The 19,769-nt window shown below is 46.2% G+C and overlaps 1 protein-coding gene and 1 pseudogene across 7 annotated transcripts; one reads left to right on the forward strand and one right to left on the reverse strand.

Moving 5' to 3' along the window:
• Positions 1-5,202: 5,202 nt before the first annotated feature.
• Positions 5,203-8,764, reverse strand: LOC102402326 (uncharacterized protein CXorf49 homolog). Of its 7 annotated transcripts, XR_326661.4 has the most exons (7): positions 8,507-8,752; positions 7,638-8,271; positions 6,730-6,865; positions 6,367-6,440; positions 6,092-6,137; positions 5,485-5,526; positions 5,349-5,402 (listed from the first exon to the last, which is right to left on the reverse strand). XR_326661.4 is itself a non-coding variant. In XM_006048410.4 (6 exons), exons 1-6 carry the CDS (start codon positions 8,528-8,530, stop codon positions 5,358-5,360), a joined length of 927 nt encoding a protein of 308 aa, XP_006048472.1. In that variant the 5' UTR covers positions 8,531-8,760; the 3' UTR covers positions 5,203-5,357. The 7 variants fall into 7 exon arrangements, 6 of the variants coding, with proteins under 6 accessions (XP_006048472.1, XP_006048473.1, XP_006048474.1 ...); XM_006048410.4 differs by lacking the exon at positions 6,367-6,440 and having other exon boundaries at positions 5,203-5,402; positions 8,507-8,760; XM_006048411.4 differs by lacking the exon at positions 6,092-6,137 and having other exon boundaries at positions 5,203-5,402; positions 8,507-8,755.
• A 995-nt stretch (positions 8,765-9,759) lies between these two features.
• On the forward strand, positions 9,760-11,319 carry LOC102405342 (annotated as a pseudogene).
• Positions 11,320-19,769: the final 8,450 nt, after the last annotated feature.

Below are 19,769 nucleotides of genomic sequence, written 5' to 3' on the forward strand. Positions count from 1 at the left end.
ATTTGTGGCTTTTCATACAGCCTGATGCCCATACCCTGTCTCCTGTGTGTTTTATAGAGAAGATTTAGAAGTACAAACAAGTGTAGGAAGGCATCTTAATAAAGTTCCTCCATGAAGGAGAGAAGGGTGCAAGGTGTAGCTGCAGTGGAGGTAAAAGCAGCCACCAATCGGCCTGCTCCCTCCATGGATGATGCAGAAATGGGAGGTCTCTAGAGCATGAAAGTCAGCTGAGCCAGTGGCCCCCAATGTCTGGGGTCTGGAGTACACTCTATGTCTCCCCAACCATAGGTTTGAAAGGTATCAGAATCCTACAATAAGAGGATGAAAGGTTTGCCAGAACCCTCCTCTACCCCTCAGGTGTCTGTCCTGGCACCTACCTGTTGAGTCCCCAGTGGCAAGTCTACTCGATTACAAGTCTTCTTGTGTCACCTGGGCTTGCCATGATGGGGTCCATGAGCCTGGTCAGAGGAGTCAGCTGCTCAGAGAGCCTGACTAACTCTGTCAGATGTCACAGACACAGCTGCACTTGGGACCTGTCACAGGAGAAAACCAGGGGTGCCTGACACCCTGTTGAGGCTCCTCTTGGGTGCATGGCCAGCGTTGCTTCAGACTTTATTCCATGCTGTGCTTTTTATGTGGCTGCCATCAGGGCCTTATTGCTGAGTTGGAGACTTGGAGGTTCAGCCTTGGCAAACCCTGGTCAAGGTCATCTGGAAGGCCCAGTTTGCCTGGCTGTGCAGGGAGCACAAGACTGCTCTTGCTCACAGTCCTGACACCCTGAAAGAGAACCCAAAGCCCCCCAACATGCCACAGGGTGATCAGGACTAGCTCAGCAGCCCCACCATATATATGGGCTTCTGTTCTCAGTGCCAGTCCCAACCTGCTCCTCTGTCAGGAAAGGGGGTTTGCTCAATCCCCAGTCCCTGAGGAAACATTGGCTGGCACTCCTGATGCCAGTTAAAACCCCTGCCCAGGAGGCTTCCTTGCTTTCCTTCCAAGCTCCTCATCACCGTGCCAAGAGTCTTCTGTTCTTGGAGCTCCTACAACACCCATAAGTCTCTCTCCTGTAGTGTGCCAGGAAGTGGCTGCTGTCCTACTCCAAGGCCTTCTTCACTTCATCAGTGCAGCAGGAAAAGACGGATAAAGGTTATCTTGATTCCAGGGCTGGAAACTGCCAAGACTCACATTCTCATAGCCAGATGTGTACCCAGCCTCTCTACCTGGTCTCAGGGCTACCGGTGGAAACAAGCTGTCCTTTTCACCCACCTCTCACCAGGAGGATTCTGAGAAGGAACTCAGAAGCACACTGGAGCCTTGATCCACTGAAGCAGGAGAGCAAAATCTGTGGGCATGATGCAGGTGAAGGTAGCAAGGAGAGATCGGGAGTGCTGTTGGAAGAATGAAAACCAAGGAGCTTCAAGGACTCCTAGGACCTTGTGAGGACAATTCTCAGAAGTACTTGTTAGAGACAAATGATGTAATTGCCCTTGGGAAGGAGCAATGTTTTCCTGTTTCCAGTGTGCTCCTCCCAACCCACAGGGAAGGCAGAGATTTAAAATGAACTATATTTAGAAAAGGTGTTTCCCATTGTAAGCACTGGTTTGGAAAGTCACTGAGAGACCCCTTGGGGCAGGCCCATCCTTTACCATCCAACAAAGAGAGAAAACATCCCTTATCCAGTGCAAACAGCCTTTCTTTGGTAGGTGGTGAAAGTGAAAGTGGAGTCGCTCAGTTGTGTCCTACTCTTTGTGACCCCATGGACTGTATAGTCCATGGAAATCTCCAGGCCAGAATATTGGAGTGGGTAGCCTTTTCCCTTCTCCAGCGGATCTTCCCAACCCAGGAATCGAACTGGAGTCTCCTGCATTGCAGGTGGATTCTTTACCAACTGAGCTATGAGGGAAAACTGTATGTCTCCACAAAAATTTGGACACAAATGTTCATAGTGCTTTTATTCAAAGTACATATTCAGACACACAAGACTATATATTGAATGATACATTTATATAAAATGCAAACACATCTAGAGTGAAACATATCTAGGTTGCTGCAGGTTGGGTATGATGGGAAAGGACAACCACAGGGATGATGAGAACATGCTGTATGTTACTCTGGTGCTGGTTTCATGGGCAGATGTGCTTTTCTGAAATCATCAAGGAATACACTTTAAATAGATGCAGTTTGTTGTATGTTCAGTATTCCTAGCCTGGTTGATAAAGCAGCTGCTTCCCACAGGACTTTGGGAGGTGGACGACAGGCTGTCCAAGGCTGAAGTGTTGGAGGAAGTGATGGAAAGAATCAAAATATTGGGGATGTGTTAATGGTCTTTCTAGTTTCAGAGATCCCTTACAAAAGACAGGGGAACTCGGGCTACAGTGGGGGGTCTCCAAGCAGAGCTGGGAAGGACTGCAGTTCTTCTAACAGTGATGCTCTTCTCAACTGTGATGCCTGAGACCTGAAACCTTTGGTGATTGAGAGCCCAATAAATCAGAACCCTACAGGTGGAGAAAGCTAACTGCTTCTGAAGGTTGAATGCCAGCAATTTGAAATGGTGGCTTGGAATCAGCCTCCTGAGGAGGAGATGAGACTATGCAAGCCAGTCAAGCAGTGCAGGCCAACTTAAACATGTTTCATCTGCATCTAAGCACAGTTTCAGATGGCCTCAAGACAGCTCCTGGTCATTGTCAGAGAGGGGCACAGGCCAGTACAGAGACAAGTAAACAAAAGGCTTCAGGCTTAAGAACTCTCTAGATTCCCTGATAGCTCAGTAGGTAAAGAATCCACCTGCAATGCAGGAGACCCTGGTTCAATTCCTGGGTAGGGAAGATCTGCTGGAGAAGGGATAGGCTACCCACTCCAGTATCCTTGGCCTTGCCTGGTGGCTCAGCTGGTAAAGAATCTGCATGCAGTGTAGGAGACCTGGGTTCGATCCTGGGGTTGGGAAGATCCCCTGGAGAAGGGAAAGGCTACCCACTCCAGTATTCTGGCCTGGAGAATTGCATGGACTCTATAGTCCATGAGGTTGCAAAGAGCTGGACACGACTGAGGGACTTTCACTCAAGACAGTTGATGGTCTTTGTCAGAGAGGGGCACAGGCCAGCATGGAGACCAGTAAACAAAATGCTTCAGACTTGAGAACTGTCTAAATTAGCTGTCTAATTGTGTGTGAACTGGATGAAAGCCAACCCATTGGTAAATGGAAGTATATTGCCAAAGAAACTGCAAGCTGGGCCTACAAAGCCAGTGACTGATCAGACCCTAAAGTACCCACCCTGCTTCACCAGCATTGGGTGGCCTCCCAGAAGGGTGAACCCTCAGAGTCTCACTTAAGGAGTGACTCCAGGAGGTAGATGGGTAAGGAGAGACCTCTAGATAACAAAGCCAGTGGCTACAGAGGACAATGTGAGGACACGTGAGCCTTCTCCAGAGGTCTGATCATCTGTCTGATGATCTGACATCAGTGGCTGTCTGATGGGCCAACCAAGGACCTTGCCCCATTGCTGGGGGAGACTGCTTGTGTTCTTCCTAACCAGGGGGCTTCGTCTGATGCTATGAACCAGAGACTGTATGTCCTCCGTTCTCTCCAACTAGTTGACTTCAGATCACCTTCCTGTATGGAGTCTCCCCTTCTTTCTTTTGGAAATAAATGTCTTTTAAGTTTTACTTGTGCACATTACTATTCAGCTAGAGATAGATCCGGAGAAGGCAGTGGCACCCCGCTCCAGTACTCTTGCCTGGAAAATTCCATGGACGGAGGAGCATTTTAGGCTCCAGCCCATGGGGTCGCTAAGAGTCGGGCACGACTCAGCGACTTCACTTTCACTTTTCACTTCTATGCATTGGAGAAGGAAATGGCAACCCACTCCAGTATTCTTGCCTGGAGAATCCCAGGGACAGAGGAGCCTAGTGGGCTGCCGTCTATGGGGTCGCACAGAGTTGGACACAAGTGAAGCGACGCAGCAGCAGCAGAGATAAATCCAGATTCCCTTGTCCCTAGATGTCATTAGGTGTGACTGGCTTCCTGGGTGTGCGACCTTTTCCCATGGCCCTGTTGTCAGGACACGCCCCTCCCCCCCCACCCCACCATGCTTGATACAGTGCTCACCATTGCTGTTTGAAACAATCATATTTCAACTCGTGTTATGTAAGTGAAGTATGATGGGACAGTGGAGTCTGAGCAAAGGAGATGCACTGTGGTTGGCACACAGGTGCAGGGGCTCAGGCCCACAGGCATGGGAACATTGGGCAGTCTGAGGTGATGTGGGCCCTGATGGGGGACAGAGTGGGACCTGGACCCAGACTAGTCTTGGTGGCAGTGGCTGGAGCATGGAAGATATGGACACTCTGACCATCCATTTCTAACCACCTGTGGGCAATCACTGACTCACTGAACATGAGTTTGAGCAAGCCCCAGGAGACGGTGAAGGACAGGGAAGCCTGGCATGCTGTAGTCCACAGGGTTGCAAAGAGTTAGGCACGACTGAGTGACTGAACTGAACTGCAGGCAGTTCCCTAAAGTTGGCTCAGAGTCAGCAGAATGGATTCCTGTCCCCACTTTTGCTCTGCATCTTGCTGTGCTGTGACTTCTGCCTCCACCCTCTACTGAACTAAAGAACAAGAAGTGATGGGTAAGGATCAAAGAGGAAACGATGATGACACAGTGGTGCTGGCTAAGATGTTGGAGTACCAATGGCAGATAATGAATCCAGAAAAAGGACTGGGCTTCCCTGGTGGCTTAGACGGTAAAGCACCTGCCTGCAAGGTGGGAGACCTGGGTTCAATCCCTGGGTCAGGAAGATCTCCTGGAGAAGGAAATGGCAACCCACTCCAGTACTCTTGCCTGGAAAATTCCATGGATGGAGAAGCTGGGTAGGCTACAGTCCATCGGTTTGCAGAGTCGAACACGACTGAGCAACTTCCCTGGGAAGGGGGAAAGTCAACTGTGTTGTGTAGCAGCTGCTCAAATGACCACAGAGGAGAGGGGAGAACAGGAAGGTAGATCCAAGTGCAGAGAGAGGAGTGTGGCTGGGCTCTGGAAGAAGGCAGTTGGTTCCTGCTGAGAGGGAGGTAGGGACACCACAAGGTCCAGAAAAGAGGGAGGAGAACAGTGTGGTGCACATAGGAGCAGAGCCACACACCAATCAGACCCAGGCCACTAGGGCCCACCCAGGCTTCCCCACAGAAAGGAGGCAGACCACCAAATCTGTCAAGTACTTTAATTCAAAACTGCAGCAAATGAGGGGCAAAAGCTGTGCTAACCCTCAGGAAAGAGGGACACCCTGGTAGGGCAGCAGGGCAGGGCCTTCTGATGAGAAGTGGGCAAGGAGAACAAGGGACCCAGTGTGGAGCTTCTGGATTCAAGAAGCACCAGCTGCTTTCATGTGGGGGATGCTGTGTTCAGCCTGTGAAAGGGAGCAGAGTCACGGTGGAGCTCCCAGCCCACTCACACGAAGATTGGGCAAGGAGAGAACATGTCTCACTCACTTCAAAGGGTCTGGAACTTGTCAATGAAGCGCTGCAAGACCACTGAAACAGAGAAAGGCATACCTAGGCATTCCAGGCACAGGGATTCAGAAACCCCCTCTTTCTCATGGGACAAACCTAACCCTGAAACTGGACCCTCCCCCAAACCTAGTGATATCCAGCCCTGTGACTAACTCATCCACCCATCACTCAGGTTAAAAATAGACATGTTTTTCCAAATGAGAACAAGATGTGCAAGTAGTTCTCAAACTCCAGAGTGTATCAGAATCATTCAGATCCTAGGAAAACATGTCTACTCTCTGACTACCAGCAGTTAGAGAAAATAAATGTGGTATCTCTAAATTAACTAAAATAAGATCTCTAGGACTTGTTGGCAAAGTGCACATGTGGTTCAAACAATATATGTCTTAATGGAGAGATAGGTAGATAGGTAGGCAGAAAGAGGTGAAAATGCACAGAAGGCTCCAGGGCCAGGTCTGGCAGAGTCTCCTTCCACAAGAATGTTGATCCCTGGGTAGCAGCCTATACCCCCAGTCCCCCACCCCAACTACACATTCTGCACTAGGATGCCCTGGTCTCCCTCTGCCCAGGCAGAGGCCACTCATACCAAGTTGATCTTTAAGGTTGTCAATTTCTCTCTCCAGCACAGGACACTAGCCCAGCAGACAGGGGATAAAGAAATTGTTAGTATGGTCTCACCCTTTTGCCCTTCATCCCCAGCTCCCTCCCTGGTACTGACCCCACATCCCAAAGCCCATGGTTACATTAGAATGAGTCCTCCAGTGGAAAGGAAGTAGTCTCCCACCTTGGAGGTGAGGCGGGGACAAGATAAGTGTGTTTAACCCGGACACCGATCCTGCTGCCTAGACAAGAAAGCATTACTTGAGGGCAGTTGTGTGCTCCAGGTGGTGGCTGCTTCATTTCCTCTCGGGACAGACGAAGTGGCCTCCAGAAAACTAAAAGAGAATATAAAATCCAACTCCCAAGCTCAGAAGACAAGCAGGAAGGGCGTAGCAGTGTATGCAGCAAGGCAGTACCCCCATCCGTGGTCAAGCTGTCCCTGCTCTGCTCAGCAGCTCTGGGCCTGCCTTCCAAGGAGCCCTGGCTTCAAGCCAGCCCTGTCTTCACTGTCTCCTATGGGAGAACTGTTGGGGTAGGCAGAGAGGTCTGGGAACCAGGCTGGGGTCCTGGGAGTGTCTGAGAAGAGTTCTCCTGTGTCCTAGAAACCAAACTTTGGAGACTCACCTGAAGGTGGGGATGCTCTGGGCTTGACACTTCCCTGTGCCATGGCCAAAAGCAGTGAATTTCCTGGAACTTGAGAGGTCTTGGTATCCAGGTCCCGAGTGTTGTATCCTCCATGATGTTTGGATGGGCAAGATAGCTAAAACACACATTCCTGACTCATTAGGGGGGGGTGTGTGGGGGGGCAGCACAAAGTAGGGAATAGATAAGAAGTAAAAACCTAAACTCTTGAGAACTTGTGTGTCTGTGTGTGTGTAGGGGCATGGTGAGGTAGGGAATAGTTAAGAAGGAAAAACCTAAACTCTTAAGAACTGTGTGTGTGTGTATGTGTGTGTAGGGGCAGGGTGAGGTAGGGAATAGATAAGAAGTGAAAACCTAAACTCTTGAGAACGTGTGTGTGTGTGTGTGTGTGTGCATGTGTGTGTGTAGGGGCACGGTGAGGTAGGGAATAGATAAGAAGTGAAAACCTAAACTCTTGAGAACTTGTGTGTGTCTGTGTGTGTGTGTGTGTGTGTATATGTGTGTGTGTGTGTAGGGGCACGGTGAGGTAGGGAATATTTAAGAAGGAAAAACCTAAACTCTTGAGAACTGTGTGTGTGTGTGTGTGTGTGTAGGAGCAGGGCGAGGTAGGGAACAGATAAGTAAAAAGCTAAACTCTTGAGAATGCTCTCCAGAAGTCAGCCAGGGTGAGCAGTGGGGCTCTGAGAAAGCTCAGGGCCACTGCAAGGAAGGCAGCAGGAACCAGGAGCCGCCCAACATTTGAGGGATTAGTCAGTGCTCACTGGCTGCCAGCTCCCCCTCCACCAGCCCCACTGGGCATCCTAATGACAATTTCAAAGAGCAAAAGATCCCCTGCAAGCTTCAGGGTGGAGTGCGTGAAGGGGAAGGGGAGGGGAAGGACGCGTACTCACTTGGCGCTTTGGGACAGGCTCTTTGCCTCGGTTGCCATCTCCTTGGGCCATCCCAGTCGGAGTCCCTGGTCCTGCTGGCCCCTGGTGGCTTCCCGGTGTTTTGCTTGGGCTGTCTGGCCCCCGGAGGAACCAAGGAATACTTAGTTCTTCCAAGGACTGGCAGGCCCAAGATGGGAGGGAAGCTGTCTAGTGCCAGGGGACCCCCTGAGAGGCAGGCCTGGGGCTTTCTCCCCAGGACGACTTTGGAGATGGCGCCACCCGGCGATTTCTCCTGAGGGCCCTTCTTCCATGGGGTGACCTGGGGCAGGTGGCCGGGCCTGCCCCCTCGATTCCCGCTGCCCACGCTCGGCACTTTCTTAGATGGCTTGTTGGAAGAAGAGATGTTGAACTCTCTTGTGAACTGCCTCTGCATGGTGGCAGCTATTGCGTGTTGAATGGAGCACAGGTAAGTGCCCCCCCTGCTGAGGGCAGCCTGTCGGGGCCTGCCTCCAGAAGCATCCAAGCCCCCGGACTTGAGCTGGCCTCCTTCTTTGCAGAAGATGCCCACCTTCATGTGCGGTGTCTCCTGGAACTTGTCCGAGGACAGGTCGGAGGGCTCCAGGTCGGAGGGCGGCCAGTCCAGTGAAGTCAGCCCCTGGAGACCCAGAGCCATGTTCTAGCAATCGCTCTCCTAGACCTCCCCGGTCCCCAGGCCTCATCCCCCAACCTCCAGACGGCTGTGCCCTCACCACCTTGGAGTGCCCTCATCCAGGGCACTCTACCCAGGCCACGGTCGCCTGCACCACCCTGGGGACTCCACTAAGTGGGTCCCGTCCCCACCGCTGCCCTCCCTGTGCCCTGGGGCAAGACCTGTTCACAGTCAGACATACCTCATCATCGTCAGACGAGCTCATTTCTCAACAGAGCAGACTCCACAACCCTCACAGCCCTAGGTGCTAGAAGCCCTTGGAATGGGAGCCAAGACCCTACTCCTAGCAGCAGGGTGCATGTGTGCCACAGCCCACCAATCAGCGTGTGCCGGGTGCCCGTTTTTTGAGGGCTCCCGCCAATGAGGACGGAGGGCACGTGGTTCCTGCAGGATCAGCTGTTTAAGAGGTGGTTGTGGGGAAGGGGGGCCGAATTATAGGTTCCAGGCTCTGGCCCCACCTCTTCCGGTTCCTCAGTCTCAAGCCTTAGTTTCGGGTTCTTAAAACTGGGAAGTGGCAGCCCGTCCCTTTTGGCTTGTGGTGACTAAATGCACTGATGACTGTGAAGCCTGCTGGGGCAGAGAATAGTTGCAAACTCTCATTCCCAAATGTAGCTAACAACCCGCTCGATGAAGGAGCAGAGGACTCAAATAGGCAAAAAGCAGCGTTGGAAAGCTCTTCTGTGACAGGGCAGACAGGAAATAGTTTGTACTCTGTAGGCTAAGTGATCCATTGCAATTTGCCTGGCCTGCAGACTTGTGGAAGGACAGCTGCCCTAACCAATATGTAAACTAATCTGCTCTGATACCATTTACTGGCAGGCTGCATTCGGGTCATAGGCCATAGTTTCCTGATCCCTGACTTAATCCAAATGGGAAGGAATTCTAATGCTCACCATCAATAATTGGGAGATGCATACTCAAACCACAAATCATTTTTTCTCATCAGATTTGCCAAATTTACCAAGGTCATGAAGAAACCAGTGGCTGTGTGCACTGCTGGAGGGGGGCATATATTAAATTTTGGAGGGACACTTGGCGTGGTTATCTGGCAGAATCTGTGCTAGCAAAGTGGGCAACATTCACTTCTGCTTCTGGTACTGCTCTTAAAGCCATACACCCCCTCCGGAGATTGAGCAGCGAGCTGGAGAGCGAGTGAGGGAGCCTAGCCGCCTGCCCGCCTGCCTGCCTGCCTACGCCTCCCCTCTGTAAGCAGGAGCCAGGGCCGCGGCCCTGCAGTAGCCCCAGTCCCTCCCTCGTCGTCAGGCCACAAGGGCAGCGCGTGAGCCAGGGGGAGGGACAGCGAGTGAGCGACAGAGCGCCGGAAGGAAGCGGCCAGATTGTTGGAGAGCCCACGCCTGTGGCTTTAAGGGAAAGCTGCTGACTGCCCCCTGCGCCTTCCCCTCTCTCCCCCTCCCCGCTCCGCACCCACCCTGACCGCGGAGCAGCACCAGATCAGAGCCTGCGGCCAAAGTCAGTACCAAGGAGCTCAAATCCAAACGCGATGGGGCCCCCGAGATTTCAGAAAAAGAACAGCAAGAAGCAATTGAACACACTGATGAAGTACAAAATGAAATAGAGACATAATGAATTTAATACTTTTGAAAGTAGGACAGAAATATTACCAACTCTGCCAAACCTTTTTTTTTTTTTTTCCAGAAGAGGTTGGAATTGATCGCCCAAATCCCAAATTTTGGGGTGACGTTTGTTAACCATACACAAGTGTCTTCTCTGCTTGGGGAGGAGGATGAAGAGGCGCTGCATTATTTGACAAGAGTTGAATTGACAGAATTTGAAGACATTACATCAGGTTACAGAATAGATTTTTTATTTGGATGAAAACTCTTACTTGGAAAATAAAATTCTCTCCAAAGAATTTCATCTGAATGAGAGTGGTGATCCATCTTCAAAGTCCACTGAAATCAACTGAAAATCTGGAAAGGATTTGACAAAATGATCAAGTCAAACAGAATAAAGCCAGCAGGAACAGATAGCATGAGGAACCAGAAAGCTTTTTCACCTGGTTTACTGATCATTCTGATGCAGGTGCAGATGAGTTAGGAGAAGTCATCAAAGATGATATTTGGCCAAATCCATTACAGTACTACTTGGTTCCTGACATGGATGACAAGGAAGGGGAAGGAGAAGAAGATGACGACGATGATGAAGAGAAAGAAGGATTGGAAGGTACTGGTGAAGAAGGGGATGAGGATGAAGGTGAAGAAGATGAAGATGATGATGAAGGAGAGGAAGGAGAGGAAGATAGCTAATGGAACACTGATGGATTCCAACCTTTTTAAATTTTCTCCAGTCCCTAGGAGCAAGTTTCAGTCTTTTTTTTTTTTTTTTTTTTTCTCCTCTTGTGCTCAGTTGCCCTGTTTTTGAGGTCTCTTTTTTCCTTTATACCATGGTTCGAAACTTATTTGAGGGAGGAAATACCTTGAGCAGAATTCAGTGGGGAAATAATCTCTACCCCTTTCTGTTCCAAATTCATTGTTATCCCTTATTATCTTAAGAAAAAATGTATAGAATCAACACCACCATGTTCTGTGGGAAAAAAAGAAAAACCTGCTTCCCTAGCTCTGCTGGAAGCAGGAGGGTGCTAGGCCTCTGTATAGTTGTGCATAGAATTCTAGCTTTTTCCTCCTTTCTCTGTATATTGGGCTCAGAGGTTACACTGTGTCTCTATGTGAATATGGACAGTTAGCATTTGCCAACATGTATCTACTTTCTTTTGTTTAAAAAAAGAAAAAAACTTTAAAAATGGGGTTATAGAAGGTCAGCAAAGTGTGGGTTTGAGGTGTTTGGGTGGGATAAGTGGGCATTTTGACAACATGGCTTCTCCTTTGGTATGTTTACTTGTGATGTTTAATGGACATCCTTGCAGTTTAAGATGACACTTTTAAAATAAAATTATCTCCTAACAAGGACCTGAGCCCTGCCACTCAATGGGAGAATCAGCAGAACCTGTTGGATCTTATTTGCAATTGACATTCTCTGTTGTAATTTTGTTCCTGTTTATTTTAAAATTTTTGTTTCACTGGAAAGGAAAGATCATGCTCAGTTTTAAACAGCCTCCCTTTCTCTAATTCCCCCTTAACACGTCTGCGGGACACACAACCCGTCCCCTCCCCTTTCTTTCTGCCAAGGTTTATAGAAGCCCGAGAGTCTGAGGACCGAGTCTGGCCTCTGGGCAAGAAGCCAGCAGTCACGTGCTTTAAAGCTGCATCCTGCATCCCAGTGCCCTTCCCAGCGCCCCCAGCCAGCCACTCCCCGCCCCATCTTTGACTGTAACATGTCCAGGGGTTCTGCCTGCTCCACAGCACCACTAGCTTCCCTGCTCCAACTCCAAATGCTGTTTGTTCCCCCGAGGTATTTGCATCCAGCCTGGCTGGGTGAGCACCAGTCAGCAGGGCTTTCCCCCTTAGTCCGCAGTCATTTGGCTTCCCCAACCACCACTAAGCCCCTGACAGGAACCACAGCCTCTCCTCAGAGGGTTCCAGAAGGAGATCCTTCAGTCAGCCCAGCCCTTTCCAGTTTTGATTCACTCAAAAGTGACTGCACTCAAACTCTGTTAAGAACCTGGAATGAGTTTATTTGCACCCAGCCCTTCCCAGACAACACAACTGCTGAAGAAAATAGCATAAATGTCCCTCTCTGTAATTCTGAGTACCCTACAGATGCAGAAGGGAGAATAAACCTAAGTATTAGTACCAGCGTAGTGTCTTATGGAATTGTTATGAGGTGTCTCGCATCTCCTCTGTAATTTCCCTGAGGATGCCACACCATCCCAACAAGGCAGGGTCAGTAGCAGGTGTAAGCATCCTGTGTCGTAAACTGCCAGACTGAGTGGTTCAAGAATCAGTGTTTTTAGTTTGGCTTTGAGGAATCTTCCAGTCTATTTATTTGGTGAATTTGATGATGATGAGTTTCAATCTGTATTTTTCATATGTCTCCTAGTAAGACGAGGAGGTGAGACTGTCAGTTGGAGAAGAGAAAAGAGATGTTGTGCCTTGGAAGGTCCCTAACTTTGCCTCTAAGGATTTGATATTTGAAACTTCTAGCCCGGATTTGTATAATGGGGCCTCTCTGATAATGTCTTTGGGAACCCCTTTGAAGTTGAGAGCCCTCCTTTGTCAGGGCCATGAGGCACACTGGACTTTGGTGTTAGACCAGTGAGAAAGTGAGCGCTGGCAGTGACTGTCAATGATCCATGGCTAGCATGCCATTTCTCTGCCCTTCCTTTGCAGTAATCCATGGCTGTGTACTGAATAGTATTCCCTGCTACAGCTGGACTGGACTCCTCTTAGCCTTTTAAGCCAAGGTTCCTATTGTAACTGACAGCTTTCCTTTGAGGTGCCAGGCAGCCGGGTCCCCGGCCCCTGCCATGTTCTTCCACTTCAAGCCCCACCTCTTCTTTCTAGTTCTGCCTCACAGTCCCAGTGGAAATGACCATGACCTTCTTTTTTAGTTTTGAGATTTTTATTTTTTGGTCACTTGCTTTGAAAAAACACAATCAAACAAGGCTATGCCAAATTTTCAGGCCTTTTTGAAGTATTGAGAATGGGGAGGGGGTGTTCTCTTTTCAATAATAGATAATAACAAGAAGCAAAAAGTAGAAACAACGGAAAGCAAATGAATGCACACACTTTATCTTTTCTTGTTGGCAAAGCAAGAGGGCAGTTTTGAGATATATTGTTTGGTGAGTCACTGATTGGTGAGTGACCAGAAGCAAGTATGAAGGTGATGCTGCCAAAGCAGAAGCTAGTTTCTTAAGAAAATCCAAGTCACACAGTGGAGCATTTTAGGAGACCCTATGCTTGGAGATTTAAAAGCCAAAAAAAAAAAAAAAGCTTGGATCCGCAGCTTGGCTCAGGGAGATGCTAAGTAAAGGTTGTCAAGTCTCCATGGGAAAGGCTTCTTATTTGCAGCTTTGACCAGTTTCACAGCTGCTTCCCAAGAATCCCAAACTTAAACAACTAAGGGTCTCCATCCCGCCCCCCCAGTAATTATTTGCATCACAAATAGGAGGTCCCCTCATTTACATTTATTTACAGATTAACTACTTGAGGTTTGAGTGGTTCTGAAAACTTCAAAAGGTATTAGAGCCACCCAGCTTTTGAGACACCTGCAGAGACTGGGCAGGAATTTTGTATGAAAGGAGACATTTGGGTCCAGAAGACAGGTAGGACCCACTTATTGTAAGAGGAAATCGAGGCGCAGAGAAATGAAGGGACTTTGCCAGAGGTCCCGGGGCTGTTTCGTGGCAAAAATCAGGCTAAATTCAGTATCTTCTGAGACCCGATCCTTTTCACAAATGGATTCAATCTGTTCATGTTCATTCTTGGAGACAAGTCTTTTGATGTTCAGGAGAAAATGAATAGTTAGTATTAGAGCGCCTTTGAGGTTTTTATCCCATAGAAAAATATTCGAGGATGGGGTGGGCAGGGATGGGCAAAGCAGAAGACTCTAGTCCCGCCCCTGAACTGGGTGCTTCTGCTGACGATAAGAGTCATGGACACCTGTTAGCTGCTCAGCTTCCCTGGGAGTCTGGAATGAGGCATGTGAGTGCGGAAGTTTAACAGGTGCCAGAGATGACCCTTGTCATCAAAGAAGTTTGGTAAACAAAAATCTAACTTGTGCATGAACATGAAACCTTTATAAAGTCAACCAAGGCTATGTAAAATAATTAAAATGCCTATTTTATCGGGTAGCTTGTCTCACTGTAAACAGAAAGATTTTTTTTCCTCCTTCAGTGAAAAGATTTTTTATTGAGTGTAATTGTTACTATTAAAAAAAAATTACCCTAATACTCTGTTTACTTCTGGTGAAACAAAACCAGTCATTAGAAATGGTCTGTGTCCTGCCCCACCCCTACCCTAGACTGAAATGGTTTTCCTGAAAAATCCCCACATGTACCCACACACACACACGCCTCATTTCTCTTAAGCCAAGAAGTTTGCTTTTCCTAGATGCAGGATAGATCACTTTTGGTTTCGTTTATGTTGTTTTTTTGTTTTAATCCTTTGGCATTCACATGTGGCTGTCAATATGTGCTTTTTTTTAATTAAAACAAGAAGCTTGAAAAAAAAGTATACAAGTTTCTTTGTTACAATAAAACTAAATGTGTACACACACACACACACACACACACACACACAAAGCCATACATAAGTATCAACTAAGCCATGAAACAATCCTATGATTGAACGATGTACTATTATGTCCTTCTATAGGTGAGTAAACAGACAGGAAACTGAGAGGGTCTGCAACTGCTCAGGGTCATTCAGCTTGTGGGGTCATAAGCAACAAGACTGACCTCAAACTAAAAGTATTACAACTGAAAATGGCCATTCTCTCTATAACTCACTGCCTGGCACATCTAGAGAAACACTGGTATCTCATGTGTATAAGGACACATGCCCAAGGATGTTAGTGATAGGAAAAACTAGGAATAATCTAAATTCCCATCAGTAAGTAAATGGATAAATGCAGTGGGTCATAGTCATCTAGTAGGTTAAAATGCAGGGAATGACACTGTTAAGTTGATTTCAAAAAGCATCCTGATGACTATAAGCAAAATGCAGAACAGGACATAGAGTAAGCTACAGTTTGTAAACTCCCCTCTCTGCGCACAAGTCCTGCATGTTGTTTGTGTGTGTGTGTGTGTGTGTGTGTGTGTGTGTGTATACATAACTAAAAGTAATTTGTAAAAGTCTGCAAGGACACACAGCAAACATCTACCACTGGCTGGGGGACAGAAGGGGATGAAGTGGGGTGAAAATGTCAATGGTTTATCATGTTTTTCTCTGCACTTTCTGGTTCCAAGCTTCCCAGAGCTGAGTGCCCTGACATCAGAGGAATGGCTCCTTCCTGGGATTCTGTAAGACCTTTGACTGTCAACAATTTCCCATCTCCTAAGGGCCTTCCCTCTTCCTCACCTCCCTTCCTCTCTTTTGCATTCAGACTCCTCTGTGTAACATGGCCTCTCCCCGACACACCCTATTCTGGATGATTTCTTAGAAAAGAAGCCTGGACTGTGTGAACACCTCTTAACCCACCATTATCTGATTCCCCTGAGGCTATACCTAGAAGCTTATCCTACAAAAGAAGGTTACAAAATAAGGTTACACAGCAGAGCAGATTGGGTACATCAGAAATTCACACCATCCTATGTCAGGCAGACCCTGGCAGGGCCTGCCCATCTCTGCTTAAGTCCTCTCGGAGCCCCACAATGACACTGATGTCAAACACATTGAAAGGGTTAAGGAAGGATAGAGCAAAGACTCATGTAACACCAGCACCCATCTTAAAAACATTAATGATCACTGTTTTCATTCCCTCCTTCCTTCCCCCTTGGAGAGAATCCTCAGGGCTATTTTCACACCTTCTGTGCTCTCTCCATCCCTGGGACTCTGCTGCCTGCTTCCTCCCTCACCTTTAGCAGAAGACCTTGCTCTTCACTTCCTTGACCACCTTGTACCCAACACTTGCCCCTGCTGTGACCCTCACCTCTCTGCCCTGTTCCCATCACCCACAAGCCTGTGTGTTTCTACCTAAGGCTCATCCTTTCACTTTGCCTTTGGCTCTATCTGTTGCTGCCTTCAGAACTGACTACATTTCCTGCTCCTGCTCAACTAGGTCTTTCTCATTTTTTTCTCTCATTCAAAGCAAGAGTGGTTTTGTAATTTTTACTATAGGGGTGACATGTGCACATGGTAAAATTCAAATAGTGCACAAAGTGAGTGAGTGAGTGAACTGGCTCAGTCGTGTCTGACTCTTTGCAACCCCATGGACTGTAGCCTACCAGGCTTCTCCACCCATGGGATTTTCCAGGCAAGAGTACTGGAGTGGGTTGCTGTTTCCTTCTCCAGGGGATCTTTCCGACCCAGGGATCAAACCCAGGTCTCCCACATTGTAGACAGATGCTTCTGAGCCTCCAGGGAAGCCCAAATAGTGCACAGTGGTATACAATGAAAATAAGTCTCTCTTTTAACACTCATCAGGGGCTCAGCACCAGTTGGTTCCTGTCATGGGCAAGTTGAACATTCAGAGGTAACAGTAGATGAATCAGGGTTGGTAAGGGGGAAGAGCCTTTATTCTTGGGCCTCCATCTGGGCCTATGGGAACCATCTGTGCACAGACCCCTCAGGATAGTTTCAGGTAACCCACGACAAAAGATGGCTAACATCAGCTGGCCAAATCAGTTTGTCTACTTGTTTGTACAGTGCCTCTTCTGTGCCTGGATGTTTTTTGCTGGGTTTTGCTCCCAATCCTCGAATCTTCATACTTCATACCCACTACCAGCTGTCCACCCACAAGCCTCCACTATAGACTTCTTCCTTGTCAAAAATCTTCTAGTCCTTTCCCTTCAGGCCTCTGACCAAATGACCAAGACATTAGGCACCTCCAATATCTATTAATAAATATTATATAAAATTATAGGAGGAGGGTTCAGGATGGGGAACACATGTATACTTGTGGCGGATTCATTTTGATATTTGGCAAAACTAATACAATTATGTAAAGTTTAAAAATAAAATAAAATTTTTAAAAAATCAAGAAAAAAATTATATAATTTATAAATAATACCTATTTTTTAATTTTTAAAAATATTTAATTTTGGCTGCATTGGGTCTTTGTTGCTGTGTGAAATTTCCCTAGCTGTGGTGAGTGAGGCTACTCTTCATTGCAGTGCATGGGCTTCTCTTTGTGGTGGCTTCTCTTGTTGTGGAGCACAGGCTCTAGGTGCACAGGTTCAGTAGTTGTGGCATTTGGGCTTAGTTGCTCCATGGCATCTTGGATTTTAGTTCCTGGACTAGGCATCAAACTTGTGTCCCCTGCATTGGCAGGATTCTTAACCACTGAACAGCCAGGGAAGTCCTATAATACATTATATATATATATATATATATATATATATATACACATATACATATATATATATACACACACATACATATACATAAATATATAATATATTACATGCATATATGTCTGTGTTCTATTTATATATGTATTGGTAACATATGTTATAGGGCTTCCCAGGTGGCGCAGTGGTAAAAGAATTTGCCTGCCAATGTAAGAGATGAGGAGATGCGGTTTTGATCCCTGGGTTGGGAAGATTCCCTGGTGGAGGGCATGGCAATCCACTCCAGTATTCTTGCCTGGGAAATCCCATGGACAGAGGAGCCTGGTGGGCTATAGTTCATGGGGTCGCAAAGAGTCAGACATGACTCAAGTTCACACAAGCACAATATATGTTATAGAATTGCCACAACATTGGGCTTCCCTGTCAGGAAGCATTTAACAGGAGGCCTCCTGTGTGCTGTTTTGGATCTGTCAGGAATTCTCTGTTCCTTCAGGAATTAAGAGGAGAGGCAAGCCTCTCCCGAGACTGAGGAATCCGGGCATTTCCTTCGTTAGTTTTTCTATACGGTGATAAGTACCCTCTTCCTTTTTGTGAACCATATGGTAAAGTGGTTATTTACAACTCTCTCTTTCATATGGATGACCTCATGTTTTCTTGATAACTTGTAAGTTTTGATTTTATCTCTGCTGAAAATAGATATCTTGTAAAAATAAAACACCTTTGCTCCATCAGAGCTCTGGTCCCCATGTCGTTCTTTCTCTTTCTTTCTCTTTCTTTCTCTCTCTCTCCCAGGCTACTTCTTTGGAGTGTAGAGGCCCTCTGAGTTCACTTTCCTGCCCAGGCTTCTAAGACCCTCTCATGAAGGCGCTCTGCACCTTCACCACGTTGAGAGGGCGCCTGAGGCCTCCGTGAACAGAACAAGCCCCATGCCAGAGGCTTTATTGGCTTTCTGTGTAAACCAAGGAATATCAGCCTCTTTCTCTCCTTTACTTTCTTATCATCAACTCCGGGCCACCAGGTTCTGGTCCATTAAAGGACCTCAACACGTGATGCCCAGAACAGGGACTTGGTACACATAGGCAGATTTTTGGACAGAGTGACCCCAGGGCCTGTCAAGACTGGTAAGTACTAAGACATGGGTAAAATGGCTGGAAAGCCCCATCACTTTTCTACTTTACTTCATCACTTATTTAAAGTTCGGGAATCTAGTGAAATGTATGCTGATTTTTTAGCTAGATTAGAAACTGCTATTTCCTGTACTGTAACTGGAGAAGAAGCCAAAAGGCAAATAGAAAAATTACTTGCTTATGAAAATGCAAATCAGGAATGTCAAAAAGCTATAGCTCCAATTCGTGAGACAGGGACGATTATTGATTATTTGAAGGCTTGTCACAATCTAGGATTAGAAACTCAAAAGATGCAAATGGTAGCTGAAACAATAGTTGCTGCCTTAAGAAAGGGAAATAAAGGATGCTTTGCATGTGGAAATAAGAACAATTTAAAAAGGGATGGCCCTAAGAAAGCTAAAAAAAAAAAAGAAAAGAAAAAATATATAAAAATAAAAAACCTCCAAAAATCTACCCTCACTACCATAGAGGAATGCATTGGGCCAAAGATTGTAAGTCTAAATCTGACATGGAAAGAAAACCAATTCCGGAAAACTCCAAGCAGGGACACCCAGGTCCCCTTCAATAAAAACCTGGGGCAAATTCCATCTTTTCCCTCAAACCCTCAACATCCGGCAGTGCTGCCATCGATATACCAGCTTTGTTTTTAGATAATATGAAGTTAATGAGCTCTATTTAAATTCAAATTCACATGAACTGAAAAATATTAAATATATATAATATTTATTTAAATATAAATATAATTTAAATATAATTGCTTGCTAATCTAATTAAGACATGTTATAAGTCATCAACATTATATAATACTTTTATTATGCCTAGGTTTAAGGTAAACTAAATTTGTCAACAAAAGGGTAACTGTTTATATATATATATATACACACACACATATATATAAATATATAAATGAGATGAAAACTTTTAGATAAACTCTATTAAAAATAATTATATTTTAATAGAATAATCTATTATTATAATCTGTTATTATAATCTAAAATAATCTATTAGGATTGGGATTTTGGTGATGGACAGGGAGGCCTGGTGTGCTGCAATTCATGGGGTGGCAAAGAGTCGGACACGACTGAGCGACTGAAATGAACTGAACTGAAATTTCTAGAGTTGTACTAAACTAAATAATAAAAGTTTATTAAATAGCTAGGCCATTTCAAATAAATTAAGATTTTAAAATATTAATTACTAAATATTAACTTCCTCTTACAAAAAGCTTTACTTACAGAAAAACTAAAGAGATTTTAAACTGTTAATAAAAATATTGTATAATGTATAATATATTGATATATATAAATATATATGTATTTATATATAATAAATATATATTATAATATTATATAATAAATATATTCACCAATCTATAAAATGCTAATATACAAGACACTTCATAGTTGCTAAGTAAAAGTAAGATATATGCTTTTAATAAAAAGATATAA

This window comes from Bubalus bubalis, chromosome X, assembly GCF_019923935.1.
Source record: "Bubalus bubalis isolate 160015118507 breed Murrah chromosome X, NDDB_SH_1, whole genome shotgun sequence".
NCBI lineage: Eukaryota > Metazoa > Chordata > Mammalia > Artiodactyla > Bovidae > Bubalus > Bubalus bubalis.

Excerpts from the sequence above, each read along its gene's own strand:
- LOC102402326 (XM_006048409.4), bottom strand. The coding sequence starts at position 8,530 with ATGAGCTCGTCTGACGATGATGAG. Across the intron at positions 6,866-7,637 it reads AGCCTGTCCCAAAGCGCCAA|CTATCTTGCCCATCCAAACA; the intron begins GTGAGTACGCGT and ends TGTGTGTTTTAG. Across the intron at positions 6,138-6,729 it reads CAGAGCATCCCCACCTTCAG|TGTCCTGTGCTGGAGAGAGA; the intron begins GTGAGTCTCCAA and ends CTGCTGGGCTAG.